General features: G+C 46.4%; 1 protein-coding gene across 1 annotated transcript; it reads right to left on the bottom strand.

The window, feature by feature from the left end:
- Nucleotides 1-1,128: 1,128 nt before the first annotated feature.
- On the bottom strand, nt 1,129-16,496 carry LOC306767337 (gap junction epsilon-1 protein; the record flags this gene model as incomplete). Its single annotated transcript, XM_079255275.1, has 4 exons — nt 1,129-1,326; nt 8,503-8,700; nt 11,622-11,804; nt 16,458-16,496. 4 exons carry the CDS (start codon nt 16,494-16,496, stop codon nt 1,129-1,131), a joined length of 618 nt encoding a protein of 205 aa, XP_079111401.1.
- Nucleotides 16,497-20,509: the final 4,013 nt, after the last annotated feature.

The following is a 20,509-nucleotide window of genomic DNA, read 5'->3' as shown; positions in this document are numbered from 1 at the left end:
CGGACAAGTTCAGATGCTGGAACAGACAACAACGCCTCCAATTTCCTCCAACAATTCATCATTAATTGTCAACCAATTTGGTGGTCCTGTGGATAAAACTCAAATCAAAAAGTGGTGCATTGCAGTCTGCCAAACAATTAAAAATCATTTTAATATGTAGAACTATTAAATCTCATAAAAATTCTCATTTCAACACTTCTGTATACCCAAACTGAGATTAAAATCTACATGAGCAAGTGTTTAGTAACTGATTTGGTTTTAAAGTCCATCATATCGACCCCGCCTGAGCCCAGATCTTTGGGGGGTTCTTACTGTTTAGCGCTTGCATCACCAGTTTGATGCCTTTACATGTGGTGGAGGTAAACTGGTGGGAAAGGTGAAGCTCATTTAGGAACCATCAACCTTAAATATGAAATGACTGATTGATCTTTTAGCAATCCGGAGCAACTTCAGACATATATGGAAGCAATAACGACTACCCTGGCCTGGATCTCAGCAGGAGACCAGCTGGGAGGCTTTCACCTTAAACACACTGTAAAAAAAATGCTTTCTGCAACTTGTGAAATCTCCTGAAATAGTTATATGCATTCATTGTTGGGACTCCACTAGTGAACAAGGTCCAGAGAGGCCACATTGAGTTGGTTTGATGGGCATCAGTGGGTTTGGTGCAGATCAGGGCCAAAAGAGAAGCTAATGCTTCCAGGAGCTTCTTCCTTCTGATCCCAGGAAGGCATCACAGGGACGACATGCTGCTATGAACCACCGGGTTCCTGCTGGATTAGGCTTTCCTTGGGAGAAGAGAAAACCACAGGGTCCATCTTTGTATCCCATTCCACAAAGGTTCAGTAGAGGTAAACGTTCTCTGGGTATGCCATCCATCAGTACAACTGCGGGCACAGCTGATATAGACCCACTGACATCTGAAATGCGACCAGGGAATATCACTCTAGGGCAACAAACACCAGTGACATGCTTCAGATTTGCCAGCTCTGACATTATTACACCTTCTCAAATGTCTTGGTGCCACTCACGACAGACCACAGTGAGGTTTGGCTCTCGCGCTTACGTCCTGTTTCGCCGTAACATTGTGTATCTTCCCCCTTCACCATCTGCATGTTCATGTTTGTGTCATTGATTGTTGAGATAGCCGAGTCGCCGGCAGAGTATCTCAAATATCTCGGCGATGCAGAGGAGTATGGTGATGACGGTGAAGGTGTACATGGCGCTGAGGAAGATGGTTTTTTCAAAGTGTTCAGGCACCATGCACTTGGTCACATTGAAGGCCTTTTCCAAAGCACTGGCGTCACACGTGTACAGCGGGTGAACCTGAGAAAAAAAAGAAACGTAGGAGTTAGCAACAGATGCATTTCCATTCATTTGTCACAAAATAATGACACTCTGGAGGGATTGTATCTCTCGGCTGGCCTGGGATCCCCCCGCAGAGTTGGCAAATGTGGCTGGGGAGAGGGAAGTCTGGGCTTCCCTGCTTAGGCTGCTGCCCCCACGACCCGACCCCGGATAAGCGGCAGAAGATAGAAGGATTGTTGTTGCAAAATAGAAGCAATATTTCTAAAGTTTTGACAAAGTACAATTGTGATTTCCATCTTTTTTTCATGTAAAAGCTCATACACGGTACAAGTGTCTGGCCCACCGATCTATTATACAGCGCATGTGCCACTAATACTGCAAATCCCATAATGCTGTCTCGGCGCGCTAGACTCCGTACCGGAAAACGCCCCCACCTCTTATGTTGACACTCATTAGCAAACCTGCTATTAAGCACATGCTCTGTGTTGCCTTTTGCACAGTTTGCTGAAAAACGTGATCTACTTAGCGCTGAATTTACCCGACAATCTGCCAACTTTGAAGCCAAAAAATGTAGATTTGAACTTTTTAGCAACCCATTTGCGGTTGACGTGAAAAGCGCACCAACCAATCTCCAAATGGAGTTTACTGAGCTACAGTGTGATGACGCGCCCAAGTCAAAGTATGTAGTAGTGTGACTCTGTCTGTGCTGTGCAATTTCTACCTTACACCCCCCCACACAGGACTCGTCTCACTGATGAACACCTTCATTCAGGCCTGAAGATTTCCTCAGCTCAGAGCCTAACTCCACAAATTGATGCACTTGCATGTGAAAAAAAGCGACGCCAAGTATCTGGATTGGACCCATGTGCATCATCAGAGTAAATGGACGAAAAACTAAACTGGATAAATATGATTTCATTTACTGAAGGAATGGTCTGTTCAAAGTTGAAAGAAATAATTGTTATTTTTTTATGCCTTGGCCTTGATGGCCTGTGATGAAAAGATTTAGGTTACAATTAAAATGTTTATAAAGTTCCAGATACAGAGGCCTGATATTTATTTGATTTTTTTAAAGCCTGTTTTGGGTTCAGTGTTTAAGCAAAAATACGCCATTTATTTAATATATGAAAATGTTTAATACAGTTCTGTATCTAAAAGATAATAAAAACATGAATAATAGCTGTAATTTTCTGAATATAAAAATGAGTTTGGCCCTCTACTTTGTTCCTCTTTTTAATTTTGAGTTTGACACCCCTGCATGACAGGAATATATGTCATAAACACAGGGATGTTACTAACTTCTTCTGGCATCTCGCACCGAAAGGCAACATCTTCTGTCACAATATTTGGTGCCAGGATGAGGGCAACCGTGAAAAATCCTGCAGACACAGCAACCACATAAAAGGTCAGAGTTTGATGATTTTTACTCTGCTGATGCTGATGACACCTCGTTGTGAGGATACCCAACGGCCTTCATCATCCAGCTGCTAACAAGGTTCAGACTGATAAATACTTACAAGACCAGCATCCAATGCTCATTATTACATTCCTCAATCTTTAAAGAGATCATGCTTAATTAAGTTGCCATACTTTAATGGTCAAAGAACATATTTTTCTTTTTTGTTAATTTCAGCAGGTTGTACAGTTAAATTTAAAATGGAAAAAAATGGAATAAACAACTTTACTGTCTGCTTCTGGAGAGGATTTAATTTCAACCTAAAAACTAAGCTGATCTAATTTCCCTTTATCCTTCACAAAACCAGATATAGTTATGTTTTTAATGAAGATTATGGTTAATTCACCCGTCCCTGAGCCATCACCTTATCGTGGTGGAGGGGTTTGTGTGGGTGGGACGGGTTCTGACTGTTGTCTGTGCTTATGCACCGAACAGCAGTTCAGAGTACCCACCCTTTCTGGAGTCCTTGGAGGGAGTGCTGGAGGGTGCTCCTTCTGGGGACTCCATTGTTCTGCTGGGAGACTTCAATGCTCATGTGGGCAATGACAGTGAGACCTGGAGGGGAGTGATTGCGCCCCCCCCCCCCCCATCAGGATTCCCTGGGCTGCAGTTCAATGATCGACTTTGTAGTCGTATCGTCGGACCTGCGGCCACATGCCTTGGACACTCGGGTGAAGAGGGGGGCGGAGCTTCAACTGATCACCACCTGGTGGTGAGTTGGCTCAGATGGTGGGGGAGGAAGCCGGTCAGATCTGGCAGACCCAAACGTGTTGTGAGGGTCTGCTGGGAACGTCTGGCTGAGTCCCCCGTCAGAGCGAGCTTCAACTCCCACCTTCAGCAGAGCTTCTAACATGTCCCGAGTGAGGCGGGGGACATTGAGTCCGAATGGGCTGTGTTCCGTGCCTCTATTGCTGAGGCGGCCGGCCGGAGCTGTGGCTGTAAGGTTGTTGGTGCCTGTTGTGGCGGTAATCCCAGGACTCGTTGGTGGACACCAGCAGTGAGGGATGCCGTCAAGCTGAAGGAGGAGTCCTATCGGGCCTTCTTGGCCTGTGGGACCGGCGGGCTAAGCGGCATGCGGGCTAAGCGGCATGCGGCTTCGGCTGTTGCCGAGGCAAAAATTCGGGCATGGGAGGAGTTTGGCGAGGCCATGGAGAAAGACTTCCGGACGGCTTCAAGGAGATTCTGGTCCAGCATCCGGCGGCTCAGGAGGGGGAAGCAGTGCTCCATCAATACTGTGTACAGTGGAGATGGGGAGCTGCTGACCTCAACTCGGGACGTTGTGGGTCGGTAGAAGGAATACTTCGAAGACCTCCTCAATCCTACCAACACGTCTTCCAATGAGGAAGCAGAGCTGGTGGACTCAGGGGTGGACTCTCCTATCTCTGGGGCTGAAGTCGCTGAGGTGGTCAAAAAGCTCCTTGGCGGCAAGGCCCCGGGGGTGGATGACATCCGCCCGGAGTCCCTTAAGGCTCTGGATGCTGTGGGGCTTTCCTGGCTGACACGCCTCTGCAGCATCGCGTGGACATCGGGGGCAGTACCGCTGGATTGGCAGACTGGGGTGGCGGTCCCCCTTTTTAAGAAGGGGGACCGGAGGGTGTGTTCCAATTACAGGGGAATCACACTCCTCAGCCTCCCTGGTAAGGTCTATTCAGGGGTCCTGGAGAGGAGGGTCCGCCGGAAAGTCGAATCCCGGATTGAGGAGGAGCAGTGTGGTTTTCGTCCTGGTCGCGGAACAGTGGACCAGCTCTATACCCTCTCTGGGGTCCTGGAGGGGGCATGGGAGTTTGCCCAACCAGTCTACATGTGCTTTGTGGACCTGGAGAAGGCATTCGACCGTGTCCCCCGGGGGATCCTGTGGGGGGTACTCTGGAAGTATGGGGTACCGGACCCCCTTGCACAAGCTGTCTGGTCCCTGTACGACAGGTGTCAGAGCTTGGTCCACATTGCCGGTAGTAAGTCGGATTCGTTTCCGGTGAGGGTTGGACTCCACCAAGGCTGCCCTTTATCACCGATTCTGTTCATAACTTATATGGACAGAATTTCTAGGCGCAGCTGAGGTGTGTAGGGGATCCGGCTTGGTGGCCTCAGGATTGGGTCCCTGCTTTTTGCAGATGACGTGGTCCTGTTGGCTTCATCTGGCCGTGATCTGCAGCTCTCGCTTGAGCAATTTGCAGCCGAGTGTGAAGCGGCTGAGATGGGAATCAGCATCTCCAAATCTGAGACCATGGTCCTCAGCCGAATAGGGTGGGGAGTCAGGTCCTGCCTCAAGTGGAGGAGTTTAAATATCTCGGGGTCTTGTTCACGAGTGAGGGAAAGATGGAGCGCGAGATCGACAGACGGATCGGTGCGGCATCTGCAGTAATGCGGACTCTGCGCCGGTCTGTCGTGGTGAAGAAGGAGCTGAGCCAGAAGGCGAAGCTCTCCATTTACCAGTCGATCTACGTTCCTACCCTCACCTATGGTCATGAGCTGTGGGTCGTGACCGAAAGAACGATATCTTGTATACAGGCGGCTGAAATGAGTTTCCTCTGCAGGGTGGCCGGGCTCTCCCTTAGAGATAAGGTGAGGAGCTCAGTCATCCAGGAGGAGATCAGAGTAGAGCCGCTGCTCCTCCGCATCGAGAGGAACCAGTTGAGGTGGCTCGGGCATCTGGTCAGGATGCCTCCTGGACCTCTCTGGTGAGGTGTTCCAGGCATGTCCCTCTGGGAGGAGACCCCGGGGAAGACCCAGGACACGCCGGAGGGATTATATCTCTCGGCTGGCCTGGGAACGCCTCAGGATCCCCCCCGCAGAGTTGGCAAATGTGGTGAATGTGGCAAATGAAGAAAAATGGTTAATTCACTGTTTTAGCTCCAGTTTATTGATGGTCTGACAACTGCATTCTGATTGGTCAAAATGCTCAGTTTGATGCCTGTGACGCAGTAATCACCGGATGGAACCTAACGTCAAAGTGTGTAATGGTAATCCCGAAAGAAAATCCTGAAATACAAACCAGATACTTCAGACAGTTCAGCTGTGGTTTACTCTTTCAGAAAAATAACAGAATAAACCCAAAACCCAACAAATGATGACCTTTTAATGCACTCGGATCTGAACTTGTTGGGCATATTCCTCTGATTCCTCTGCAGATATGTAAAAACGTTTACACAACTTTTCAAGCAAGAGTTTTTCATTTTTACAGCAGAAGAAGCAGACATTTCACAACTGCAGTGAAGAAGCAAAATGGCCCAAAATGAAAGTTTTTTCATCTGGATCTAAGCTGTTGCTTCATCACATTAATTTGCGATATTTCCGACAGTTATCTGGTTGAATATGAGGAGGATTCCTGCTTGAGGAAAAGTAGGAGTATTCCCTTTAGATGAAGGTTGGGGTTTTGGTTGAAATCGGAGTTATGGTTGGAGTTGGGATTATGGTTGGAGTTGGGGTTATGGTTGGGGTTATGGTTGGAGTTGGGGTTATGGCTGGAGTTGGGGTTATAGTTGGGCTTAGGGTTGGAGTTGGGGTTATGGTTGGGCTTGGAGTTGGGGTTATGGTCGGGCTTGGGGTTAGAGTTGGGGTTATGGTTAGGCTTGGGGTTATGGTCGGGCTTAGGGTTAGAGTTGGGGTTATGGTTGGGCTTGGGGTTAGAGTTGGGGTTATGGTTGGGCTTGGGGTTATGGTTGGGCTTGGGGTTATGGCTGGGCTTGGGGTTAGAGTTGGGGTTATGGTTAGACTTGGGGTTATGGTTGGAGTCGGGATTATGGTTGGGGTTGGGATTATGGTTGGAGTCGGGATTATGGTTGGAGTTGGGGTTATGGTTGGGGTTGGGATTATGGTTGGAGTTGGGGTTATGGTTGGAGTTGGGGTTATGGTCTGACTTAGGGTTGGAGTTGGGGTTATGGTTGGGCTTGGGGTTAGAGTTGGGGTTATGGTTGGGGTTGGGGTTATGGTTGGGGTTGGGGTTATGGCTGGAGTTGGGGTTATGGTTGGGGTTGGGATTATGGTTGGAGTCGGGATTATGGTTGGAGTTGGGGTTATGGCTGGAGTTGGGGTTATGGTCTGTTTTAGGGTTTGAGTTGGGGTTATGTTTGGGCTTGGGGTTAGAGTTGGGGTTATGGTCGGGCTTGGGGTTATGGTCGGGCTTAGGGTTAGAGTTGGGGTTATGGTTGGGCTTGGGGTTAGAGTTGGGGTTATGGTTGGGCTTGGGGTTATGGTTGGGCTTGGGGTTATGGCTGGGCTTGGGGTTAGAGTTGGGGTTATGGTTAGACTTGGGGTTATGGTTGGAGTCGGGATTATGGTTGGGGTTGGGATTATGGTTGGAGTCGGGATTATGGTTGGAGTTGGGGTTATGGTTGGGGTTGGGATTATGGTTGGAGTTGGGGTTATGGTTGGAGTTGGGGTTATGGTTGGAGTTGGGGTTATGGTCTGACTTAGGGTTGGAGTTGGGGTTATGGTTGGGCTTGGGGTTAGAGTTGGGGTTATGGTTGGGCTTGGGGTTATGGTTGGGCTTGGGGTTATGGCTGGGCTTGGGGTTAGAGTTGGGGTTATGGTTAGACTTGGGGTTATGGTTGGAGTCGGGATTATGGTTGGGGTTGGGATTATGGTTGGAGTCGGGATTATGGTTGGAGTTGGGGTTATGGTTGGGGTTGGGATTATGGTTGGAGTTGGGGTTATGGTTGGAGTTGGGGTTATGGTTGGAGTTGGGGTTATGGTCTGACTTAGGGTTGGAGTTGGGGTTATGGTTGGGCTTGGGGTTAGAGTTGGGGTTATGGTTGGGGTTGGGGATATGGTTGGGGTTGGGGTTATGGCTGGAGTTGGGGTTATGGTTGGGGTTGGGATTATGGTTGGAGTCGGGATTATGGTTGGAGTTGGGGTTATGGCTGGAGTTGGGGTTATGGTCTGGTTTAGGGTTTGAGTTGGGGTTATGGTTGGGCTTGGGGTTAGAGTTGGGGTTATGGTCGGGCTTGGGGTTATGGTTGGGGTTGGGGTTATGGCTGGAGTTGGGGTTATGGTTGGGGTTGGGATGATGGTTGGGGTCGGGATTATGTTTGGAGTTGGGGTTATGGCTGGAGTTGGGGTTATGGTCTGTTTTAGGGTTTGAGTTGGGGTTATGTTTGGGCTTGGGGTTAGAGTTGGGATTAAGGTTAGGCTTGGGGTTATGGTTGGGGTTGGGATGATGGTTGGAGTCGGGATTATGTTTGGAGTTGGGGTTATGGTTGGAGTTGGGGTTATGGTCTGTCTTAGGGTTTGAGTTGGGGTTATGTTTGGTCTTGGGGTTAGAGTTGGGATTATGGTTAGGCTTGGGGTTATGGTTGGGGTTGGGGTGATGGTTGGAGTCTGGGGTTATAGTTGCAGCTGAGGTTATAGTTGGGGTTATAGTGGGGATTGGGATTACGGTTGAGGTTATGGTTGGGGTAGGAGTTGGGGTTATGGTTGGAGTTGGGGTTATGTTTGGGCTTGGGGTTAGAGTTGGGATTATGGTTGGAGTTGGGGTTATGTTTGGGTTTGGGGTTAGAGTTGGGGTTATGGTTGGAGTTGGGGTTATGGTTGGAGTTGGGGTTATGTTTGGGCTTGTGGTTGGTGTTGGGGTTATAGTGGGGGTTGGGGTTATGGTTGGAGTTGGGGGTTATAGTTGCAGCTGGTGTTGTGGTTGGGGTTATAGTGTGGGTTGGGGTTATGGTTGAGGTAATGGTTGGAGTTGGGGTTATGGTTGGGTTAGGTATGTACCGACTGGAAACACAGTGAGCACGTGGACACACCTGGAAGCCAAACAGGTGGCTCTGCAGCCAGAAGGCGATGACCTCCAGAATGATGCGTAGAAGAACAGAAATGATGTAGAAGACGGTGTAGATGGGTCGTTCTAAGATCTCCTCTTGGTCGATGTTCTTACAGGCGGCATACAGGTGGAACACCGCCCCAGGAACCAGCACAGTTACCAGCTGTAACGCCCAAAAGACCTGGGGAGGGCAGAAGTAAGCCAAAATTCAGAATTCAGCCAAGGAGCTGAAAGCAGGACGTGACATACTGGTGTTGGGTTGTCCAGGTGGTGCAAGAAGATGGAAAATAGAATTTGTGTTTTGAGAGACTGAGATAGGCTGGTACAGACTGTTTCATGCTGATCGTCCCAGAGTCTGTTTTCCAGCTGTGGAAGTGGAAAGTGAGAGTCGGACACAGTGTTGTCTGCTGTCATGGACTCAGATCTGCTCATTCTGTCTGCTTTTAGTTTCTCCTCTGTGGTCCAGCATTAACAACAAATCATTTTCTGCACAGTGTGCTTCAGCTCTCATGTTTTCTTTTGTTGTTGGCACTAATTAGTGTAAGTATCACCTCCACCTTGTGCTTTATGACATACGCAGCATTTCTTTCCATCTGCACTGACAATGACGAGCATTAACATGAATCTGGCCTTCAGGATTCCTCTGAAAAGCAGATTTATTTCCAACTTTACATCATCCATAGTGTGAGATGGTTACCTGCCACCCTGTCTGCACTTTTCCATCCAGACAGTGATGGAGCATCTTTATTAAGGCTAATTTAAACCCTATTTACACATAAAAAGAGCAGAGAATTAAAGGTAATAACTTATTTCACACATGCATGGTCCAACTGAGTGGTGCTAGAGAAGCTATAACTCTAACCCAGCGTCTCTTTCACAGGAAACACGAGTAAACTTTAAAATATAATAAAAACCATGTTGTCCAGATTCACTTTACACGACTTAAGCTGCTGCGAAGTGCGACAAAATCCAAATATATGTTGTTTCAAATGGCAAGGGGCAGAATCTGATCTTCCTGAGCTTTCCAAGGCTCAAGCGGCTGAACTGGAACCTGGAACATCCTACTAAGTCACACACTGAAAACATTATATCTGAGCTGAAGGTAAAGTTTGGTTTCCTTTTTAGGAACAAATCCAATTTCTCCTTCCTAGCTCAGCTGGATGATGAGATGTGTTACTCCTGAATGTCGTCTGTGGAAAGTAGATCCTGTGGATCGATGTGTCTGCGTTTCATTACTGGTGGTGGAAATCGTGAACATCTCTGCACGCTTTACGCCACCACTACATGGCCGTCCCTCGGCGCATGTTTAATAAAACTGACTGCTAGTGACCCACTGGCATGAGTCAGGTGTGTTGCAGCAGGGCAACTTCTGACACTTGCAGGACTGCAGCCCTGGAGGCCTGGAAAGGTCCAGTTCTGCATTACGGGGTGATGGTGGAGCCAGACCAGTTGAGAACCAGTGCTGTAAGTCCTGTTTGCTGAGCACTTCGGTAAGGAAGACGGAGACTACTATAGACCTCAAAACTGCCCCAAGTCATCTGGACAGCCTGGAGATGTGTATTCATAGTCATTATTTATTCATTTGACTTCTTTTAAAATATTCCACAATGTGGCACCAAGACGTCTTCTGCGACAAAGACAGTTGATCATTTCAGATGTATTCAGAGCAAAATGACTTTGTTGCTTGTTGGAAAAGAGAATTTACAGAAGTTCAGCGTTTTAATTAGAAATCATTGATAAAAACTGAAATGAGGAGGTGATCGAGCCTTTTCTGTAGCCGGTCATCAATATGAAACATTATTACAGCAGTCTGATCCGGTTCATCTGACTTAAACCGTAAAGGCTGCAGACTCGAGCTGCATGGGTTGTAATTACAGGACAAATGATGCATGTTTATTTCAGTGTGTCATTTGTTAAGGATAAAATACTTTACTGGTTGTTTAGTTGTTATTATTTGAGACTTGTGGACATATTCTGAACAAGATGCCTTTTTAATCTGCAACCTTTTGATGTAAATGTCAGGCATGTTGTCCATGTCTTGTGTCCAGTTCTGTTCCTACGTTATGTTTTATTTGTTGATTTGTCGGTTGTTGTAAGTCGATCCACCTGCCTCGGGACTTCAGATGGAAACCAGTTGTCGGCTATAATCTCGTAGCCATAAATCTGTTGAGTCTTCAGGTTTTTGTTTTGACTTTGCTGTTGAAACGTCGTCAGGATCTGTCCAGGATGAGCAGCAGGAGAGGCAGCCAGATATCCAGCAATTCTCTCTTTGGTTTGACTTAACGTTGTCAGTGTACCGAACCAGACCTCAGGTACAATTAGACCGAGACCCTGGTTTTAAAGTGGACCAGAGTTTGCTTCTTTGGCCCACATGTGAACCATACATACCTCCTCTTCTTCACACAGGCTGAAGCTCATACAGTGACTGTTCATGTAGAAACAGAGGAGATGATACTATGGATCTACGACGTCATAAAACACTAAGTTTTAGTCAGTTTGATTGGTAAATGGTTGGCTGAAGCCAGAGTTTGACTTGGTTTAAAGCAGTGGTTCCCAAACTTTTTCTGCAGGGCCTCCTTTTCATCAACGACAATAATGTCAAGCCCCCCCTCCTGACAAATGAACCAAAGAAACGTGTCATTGGTTGAGTGGCCTTATCGTAGGTGATTCTAGTTCAAACTGTCTCAGTATTATCATCCATTCTTCTGCTTTAGTGTGAAACTTTCCAGGTGAGACAGATGCTGCTTTAGTAAATCAAGCCTGTTCAGATGATAGTTGGTGGTTTATCTCTGAAGTAACCAACAGGCTTTTCTTTGTACTCAGGATGGAAAGTCCCCAAGTGGATTTGGAACTCGCTCGGCTTCATACTTCACGTTAGATGATAACATTCTGATACAAGCAAAAGATGTGGTCAAATTTGTCCAGAGCCAAAACTCCCAAGTTTTATGAAGCCTTGCTGAGCCCCTCCTGAGATAAACCCGAGCCCCCCCCCCCCCCCCCCCCCCTCCCTGGGGGGTTTGGGAACCACTGGTTTAAAGGCTGCTGAAACCTGAACTGCCTCACCTGAAAAGGGCTGTAGCATGTGGTGTAGTTTAGTCCCACCTGAGGTGTTATGGGTCTGAACTGGTTGTAGCAGAACAGGTTAAGCTCTCGCCGGTCAGGGTCACAGCTGAAGTGCAGAGCCTCATTCCCGTAGACGGCGAAGCCAAGAACGCCCAGGAAGAACATCCGCACCGAGCCGAAGAACAAAGTGTGGAACTGGCCTATCACCGTAGGAGGCCTGAGCTGCAACACACATATGCACAGAGTCACATGTTAGCCAGGGTGAAAGGCTCACACACTGACATTTATTCAGTACAAATCACACACACACACAGTCAGGAATAAAGAGAAAGAAGCTTTTGTCAGTCAAAGAAATCTGCTGGAACTGAAAACAAAACATTTCCCATTGCAAGACTTTTCCCAAAAAAAGATGCTGTGACAGAAATGTCACTCAGCTCCATGAAGACGACGGGTTTAACAGATTAGTGTTTCTTCATTTTAAACCAGCAGAGGACAAGTGTTGGAATTTGCTGCTCTGGGGTGAAAAGAAGAGTAGCAATCCTGCAATCAGCCTGCAATAAACCTGGAATCAGCCTGCAATTAACCTGGAATCAGCCTGCAATAAACCTGGAATCAGCCTGCGATAAACCTGGAATCAGCCTGCAATTAACCTGGAATCAGCCTGCAATTAACCTGGAATCAGCCTGCGATAAACCTGGAATCAGCCTGCGATAAACCTGGAATCAGCCTGCGATAAACCTGGAATCAGCCTGCAATTAACCTGGAATCAGCCTGCAATTAACCTGGAATCAGCCTGCGATAAACCTGGAATCAGCCTGCAATTAACCTGGAATCAGCCTGCAATTAACCTGGAATCAGCCTGCGATAAACCTGGAATCAGCAGCGATAAACCTGGAATCAGCAGCGATAAACCTGGAATCAGCCTGCGATAAACCTGGAATCAGCCTGCAATTAACCTGGAATCAGCCTGCAATTAACCTGGAATCAGCCTGCGATAAACCTGGAATCAGCCTGCGATAAACCTGGAATCATCCTGCGATAAACCTGGAATCAGCCTGCGATAAACCTGGAATCAGCCTGCAATTAACCTGGAATCAGCCTGCAATTAACCTGGAATCAGCCTGCGATAAACCTGGAATCAGCAGCGATAAACCTGGAATCAGCCTGCGATAAACCTGGAATCAGCCTGCAATTAACCTGGAATCAGCCTGCGATAAACCTGGAATCAGCAGCGATAAACCTGGAATCAGCAGCGATAAACCTGGAATCAGCCTGCGATAAACCTGGAATCAGCCTGCAATTAACCTGGAATCAGCCTGCAATTAACCTGGAATCAGCCTGCGATAAACCTGGAATCAGCCTGCGATAAACCTGGAATCATCCTGCGATAAACCTGGAATCAGCCTGCGATAAACCTGGAATCAGCAGCGATAAACCTGGAATCAGCCTGCAATTAACCTGGAATCAGCCTGCAATTAACCTGGAATCAGCCTGCAATTAACCTGGAATCAGCCTGCGATAAACCTGGAATCAGCCTGCGATAAACCTGGAATCAGCCTGCGACAAACCTGGTGTAGGAACAGATTTCTTTAACTGTGTTCTAATTGGTGCTGTTAGGGGGCGCTGTATTGTGACCTGGGCAGGTGACACATATAGGAGGAACACGTCACTCGTTGGGTAGATGTTTGGCCCAGAAGGCAAATAGTTTTTGACCGCAGGGTGCGACGTGTAACTGGCACAAGAATTTTGGAAATGGAATAAAAGATGGATGAACCAGAAACTAAGGAATCAGAGTGAAATCAATCACGGTAACGCGGCGCGTCAAAACATTCTCGGGCCAAGATGTCTCAGTGGCTTTGATTAGACTTAGCTCCTTCACCTGGAATCAGCCTGCGATAAACCTGGAATCAGCCTGCAATTAACCTGGAATCAGCCTGCAATTAACCTGGAATCAGCCTGCGATAAACCTGGAATCAGCCTGCAATTAACCTGGAATCAGCCTGCAATTAACCTGGAATCAGCCTGCGATAAACCTGGAATCAGCTTGCAATTAACCTGAAATCAGCCTGCAATTAACCTGGAATCAGTCTGCGATAAACCTGGAATCAGCCTACGATAAACCTGGAATCAGCCTGCAATAAACCTGGAATCAGCCTGCAACTAACCTGGAATCAGCCTGCGATAAACCTGGAATCAGCCTGCAATTAACCTGGAATCAGCCTGCAATTAACCTGGAATCAGCCTGCGATAAACCTGGAATCAGCCTGCAATTAACCTGGAATCAGCCTGCAATTAACCTGGAATCAGCCTGCGATAAACCTGGAATCAGCTTGCAATTAACCTGAAATCAGCCTGCAAATAACCTGGAATCAGTCTGCGATAAACCTGGAATCAGCTTGCAATTAACCTGAAATCAGCCTGCAATAAACCTGGAATCAGCCTGCAACTAACCTGGAATCAGCCTGCGATAAACCTGGAATCAGCCTGCAATTAACCTGGAATCAGCCTGCAATTAACCTGGAATCAGCCTGCGATAAACCTGGAATCAGCAGCGATAAACCTGGAATCAGCAGCGATAAACCTGGAATCAGCCTGCGATAAACCTGGAATCAGCCTGCAATTAACCTGGAATCAGCCTGCAATTAACCTGGAATCAGCCTGCGATAAACCTGGAATCAGCCTGCGATAAACCTGGAATCATCCTGCGATAAACCTGGAATAAGCCTGCGATAAACCTGGAATCAGCCTGCAATTAACCTGGAATCAGCCTGCAATTAACCTGGAATCAGCCTGCGATAAACCTGGAATCAGCAGCGATAAACCTGGAATCAGCCTGCGATAAACCTGGAATCAGCCTGCAATTAACCTGGAATCAGCCTGCAATTAACCTGGAATCAGCCTGCGATAAACCTGGAATCAGCCTGCGATAAACCTGGTGTAGGAACAGATTTCTTTAACTGTGTTCTAATTGGTGCTGTTAGGGGGCGCTGTATTGTGACCTGGGCAGGTGACACATATAGGAGGAACACGTCACTCGTTGGGTAGATGTTTGGCCCAGAAGGCAAATGGTTTTTGACCGCAGGGCGCGACGTGTAACTGGCACAAGAATTTTGGAAATGGAATAAAAGATGGATGAACCAGAAACTAAGGAATCAGAGTGAAATCAATCACGGTAACGCGGCGCGTCAAAACATTCTCGGGCCAAGATGTCTCAGTGGCTTTGATTAGACTTAGCGCCTTCACCTGGAATCAGCCTGCGATAAACCTGGAATCAGCCTGCAATTAACCTGAAATCAGCCTGCAATTAACCTGGAATCAGCCTGCGATAAACCTGGAATCAGCCTGCAATTAACCTGGAATCAGCCTGCAATTAACCTGGAATCAGCCTGCAATTAACCTGGAATCAGCCTGCGATAAACCTGGAATCAGCCTGCAATTAACCTGGAATCAGCCTGCAATTAACCTGGAATCAGCCTGCGATAAACCTGGAATCAGCCTGCAATTAACCTGGAATCAGCCTGCAATTAACCTGGAATCAGCCTGCAATTAACCTGGAATCAGCCTGCGATAAACCTGGAATCAGCCTGCAATTAACCTGGAATCAGCCTGCAATTAACCTGGAATCAGCCTGCGATAAACCTGGAATCAGCTTGCAATTAACCTGAAATCAGCCTGCAAATAACCTGGAATCAGTCTGCGATAAACCTGGAATCAGCTTGCAATTAACCTGAAATCAGCCTGCAATAAACCTGGAATCAGCCTGCAACTAACCTGGAATCAGCCTGCGATAAACCTGGAATCAGCCTGCAATTAACCTGGAATCAGCCTGCAATTAACCTGGAATCAGCCAGCGATAAACCTGGAATCAGCCAGCGATAAACCTGGAATCAGCAGCGATAAACCTGGAATCAGCAGCGATAAACCTGGAATCAGCCTGCGATAAACCTGGAATCAGCCTGCAATTAACCTGGAATCAGCCTGCAATTAACCTGGAATCAGCCTGCGATAAACCTGGAATCAGCTTGCAATTAACCTGAAATCAGCCTGCAAATAACCTGGAATCAGTCTGCGATAAACCTGGAATCAGCTTGCAATTAACCTGAAATCAGCCTGCAATAAACCTGGAATCAGCCTGCAACTAACCTGGAATCAGCCTGCGATAAACCTGGAATCAGCCTGCAATTAACCTGGAATCAGCCTGCAATTAACCTGGAATCAGCCTGTGATAAACCTGGAATCAGCCTGCAATTAACCTGGAATCAGCCTGCAATTAACCTGGAATCAGCCTGCGATAAACCTGGAATCAGAAGCGATAAACCTGGAATCAGCCTGCGATAAAGCTGGAATCAGCCTGCGATAAATCTGGAATCAGCCTGCAATAAACCTGGAATAAACCTAAACATCAGCCTGCGATAAACCTGGAGTCAGCCTGGAATCACCCTGCGATTAACCTCGAATCAGCCTGTGATTAACCTGAAATAAACCTGAAATCAGCCTGCGATAAACCTGGAATCACCCTGCGATTAACCTGGAATAAACCTGGAAACAGCCTGGGATAAACCTGGAATCAGCCTGTGATTAGCTTGTGATTAGCCTGAGATTAGTTTACGATCAACCTCTGATTAGCCGGACATCAGCCTGCAATCAGCTTGTTATAAGTATAAAATCAGCCCATAATAAGCCTTTGATCAGCCTGCAAGCAGCCTGGAATCAGTCTACAATAATCCTGCAATCAGTTTGTGTTTAGCATGTGATCAGCCCATTATCAGCTTTTCACCAGGGTGCGATCAGTCTGTATTAGCCACAAATTAGCAGCAATCAGCCTGGGATCAGCCTGGGATTAGCCTAGGATCACCCTGGAATCATCCTACTTACGCATCCTTCATAGAAGTTTTTGATGTAGTTCAAAGACATGTTTTGGTGATCGATACGCCCCGTGTCATCCCAAGGTTGCGCTGGGCCTTCATGGCCGGCCGGCTGCTGGCACCAGTTACAGGCCACCAACAGCAGGACTGTAAAACCTGCACTCGAACCCCTCTGCCTCTCTCTCCTGAAAGCCCATGTCAATGCACGTTCTTTGGCCTTTTATTCTTTCATCAATTGACTTGCTCAGTAGAAAAAACAGACAACAGAGACAGAGGGGCCAACAATGGCCTGGGGGGCATGTGGTCCCTGCATTTTAATCCCTAGAGGACTAAGTCAGCGAAAAAAAAAAAAAAAAAAAAAAAAAAACCCTCACTCATGATGCAAACAATACAATCAGAGAAGGCAAACAGGCAGCAAAAATACAATTCACCTTTTTCGATAAAGCGTCAAGGGAGCACAGCCTAACTTCAGGCCTTTTCTTACAGTTTTACTTTTTAATTATTCTGAAAAAGCAGACGGTCTTTGCTGGGTTGACCCTTCTTTTGGAGTTTAAATAAAATTTCTATGAAAAAGCAGACTCTGACGTGTCCCAAGCTTCTTTCTCTTTGGTGGTTTCTTGTTGTGGACATTAAGATGAAATCTCCTTCAAAAAACCCACAAAGCCAAAGACAAGAGTGACAACACACCCCGCACTCCAAATAGTTCTGGAAGAGCATTCAGGAACTGCTGCTGTCCCAAACACAGTCCCCCTTGGCCACCAACACAGAACGAAAAGCTCCATCAAAATTCAAACTCCTACAGCCAACAGTGAAAGAAAATGGAAGTCAACACACCAACCGTAATCCTGGCGGCGTGTTGTTCATTCCCCCCTCTTTTAACACTCACGGATCCTAATCTCATGCCAGTTGCGGGACCTTGCAGGACAGAGAGCAGAGTCAAGCCACCTGGGGTCGATAGGCGGCACGTCCGGTCACGTCTTTCAAAATAAACAAAGGACGAACAGACAGAAGATGGGACCCTGAATGCACCATCAGGCTGGAATCTCACTGAGGAGAAACCTGATTAAATCTTTTTCCTTTTAAAGAACCGAGTAAAACTTTATATCAAACCTTTTAAGATGTAAAATCACAAAGTGCTTCACAAGATCAATCTAGACAAGCAGTCGGAGAGCTGAGACGTCCAGCTGATGTCCTGGTCCTACATTCATCCTATTTGGAACCACTATTACATTCCAGATCCATTGATAATGAATCCATGCTGTTTTGGCTACATTGTGGTGTTTGGTCCATGTTTGTTCTCTTACAGTGATGAAAAGTTGTTCTTGTTCGGGACGGTAGTATCTAAAATGTTATTCCCATTCTGGATGGTAGCATTCCGAACGTTGTTCTAATTCTAGATGGTAGTATCCAGAATGTTGTTCCTGTTCTAGATGGTAGTATCCAGAATGTTGTTCCTGTTCTGGATGGTAGTATCCAGAATGTTGTTCCTGTTCTGGATGGTAGTATCCAGAATGTTATTCCTGTTCTGGATGGTAGTATCCACAATGTTGTTCCAGTTCTGGATGGTAGTATCCAGAATGTTGTTCCAGTTCTGGATGGTGGTATCCAGAATGTTGTTCCTGTTCTGGATGGTAATATCCAGAATGTTATTCCTGTTCTGGATGGTAGTATCCACAATGTTGTTCCAGTTCTGGATGGTAGTATCCAGAATGTTGTTCCAGTTCTGGATGGTGGTATCCAGAATGTTGTTCCTGTTCTGGATGGTAATATCCAGAATGTTATTCCTGTTCTGGATGGTAGTATCCAGAATGTTGTTCCTATTCTGGAAGGTAGTATCCAGAATGCCGTTTTGGTTCTGGATGGTAGTATCTAAAATGTTTTTCCAAATGTCGTTCCCGTTCTAGATGGCAGTATCCAGAGTGTTGTTCCTGTTCTGGATGGTATCATCTGAACATTGTTTCCATTCTAGATGGTCGTATCCATAATGTTGCTCCTGTTGTGGATGGTAGTTTCCAGAATTTCATTCCTCTTCTGGATGGTAGCATCCTAACGTTGTTCCCATTCTAGAAGGGAGTATCCAGAGTGTCGTTCCTGTTCTGGATGGTATCATCTGAATGTTGTTCCCATTCTAGATGGAAGCATCCACAATGACATTCCTGTTCTAGATAGTAGCATCCAGAATGTTGTTCCTTTTCGGGACGGTACCATTCAAAATGTTTTCCCAGTGTGGATGATAGCATTCCGAACATTGTTTGGAATGCTATTATCAGTCTAGATGGTAGCATCCATAATGTCGTTCCTGTTCTGGATGGTGGTATCCAGAATGATGTTCCTGTTCTGGATGGTAGTATCCAGGATGTTGTTCCTGGTCTGGATGGTAGTATCCAGGATGTTGTTCCTGGTCTGGATGGTAGTATCCAGGATGTTGTTCCTGGTCTGGATGGTAGTATCCAGGATGTTGTTCCTGGTCTGGATGGTAGTATCCAGGATGTTGTTCCTGGTCTGGAAGGTAGTATCCAGGATTTTGTTCCTGTTCTGGATGGTAGTGTCCAGAATGTTATTCCTGTTCTGGATGGTAGTATCCACAATGTTGTTCCAGTTCTGGATGGTAGTATCCAGAATGTTGTTCCAGTTCTGGATGGTGGTATCCAGAATGTTGTTCCTGTTCTGGATGGTAATATCCAGAATGTTATTCCTGTTCTGGATGGTAGTATCCAGAATGTTGTTCCTATTCTGGAAGGTAGTATCCAGAATGCCGTTTTGGTTCTGGATGGTAGTATCTAAAATGTTTTTCCAAATGTCGTTCCCGTTCTAGATGGCAGTATCCAGAGTGTTGTTCCTGTTCTGGATGGTATCATCTGAATGTTGTTCCCATTCTAGATGGAAGCATCCACAATGACATTCCTGTTCTAGATAGTAGCATCCAGAATGTTGTTCCTTTTCGGGACAGTACCATTCAAAATGTTTTCCCAGTGTGAATGATAGCATTCCGAACATTGTTTGGAATGCTATTATCAGTCTAGATGGTAGCATCCATAATGTCGTTCCTGTTCTGGATGGTGGTATCCAGAATGATGTTCCTGTTTTGAATGGTAGTATCCAGAATGGTGTTCCTGTTCTGGATGGTAGTATCCAGAACGTTGTTCTAATTCTAGATGGTAGCATCCAGAATGTTGTTCCTGTTCTGGATGGTAGTATCCAGAATGTTGTTCCTGTTCTGGATGGTAGTATCCAGAATGTTGTTCCTGTTCTGGATGGTAGTTTCCAGAATGTTGTTCCTGTTCTAGATGGTAGTATCCAGAATGTTGTTCCATTTCTGGATGGTAGTATCCAGAATGTTGTTCCTGTTCTGGATGGTAATATCCAGAATGTTGTTCCTGTTCTGGATGGTAATATCCAGAATGTTGTTCCTGGTCTGGATGGTAGTATCCAGAATGTTGTTCCTGTTCTGGATGGTAGTATCCAGAATGTTGTTCCTGTTCTGGATGGTAGTATCCAGAACATTGTTCCTGTTCTGGATGGTCGTATCCAGAATGTTGTTCCAGTTCTGGATGGTAGTATCCAGAACGTTGTTCCTGTTCTGGATGGTCGTATCCAGAATGTTGTTCTCATTCTAGATGGTAGTATCCAGAATGTTGTTCCTGTTCTGGATGGTAGTATCCAGAATGTTGTTCCTATTCTGGATGGTAGTATCCAGAATGTTGTTCCTGTTCTGGATGGTAGTATCCAGAACGTTGTTCTAATTCTAGATGGTAGCATCCAGAATGTTGTTCCTGTTCTGGATGGTAGTATCCAGAATGTTGTTCCTGTTCTGGATGGTAGTATCCAGAACATTGTTCCTGTTCTGGATGGTCGTATCCAGAACGTTGTTCCAGTTCTGGATGGTAGTATCCAGAACGTTGTTCCTGTTCTGGATGGTCGTATCCAGAATGTTGTTCCTGTTCTAGATGGTAGTATCCAGAATGTTGTTCCTGTTCTGGATGGTAGTATCCAGAATGTTGTTCCTATTCTGGATGGTAGTATCCAGAATGTTGTTCCTGTTCTGGATGGTAGTATCCAGAA

The sequence above is a fragment of the Telmatherina bonti genome, assembly GCF_933228915.1.
Source record: "Telmatherina bonti genome assembly, chromosome: 16".
NCBI classification, from domain to species: domain Eukaryota; kingdom Metazoa; phylum Chordata; class Actinopteri; order Atheriniformes; family Telmatherinidae; genus Telmatherina; species Telmatherina bonti.
Note: the sequence above shows the minus strand (reverse complement) of the source record. Positions and strands in the feature narration are given on the sequence as shown.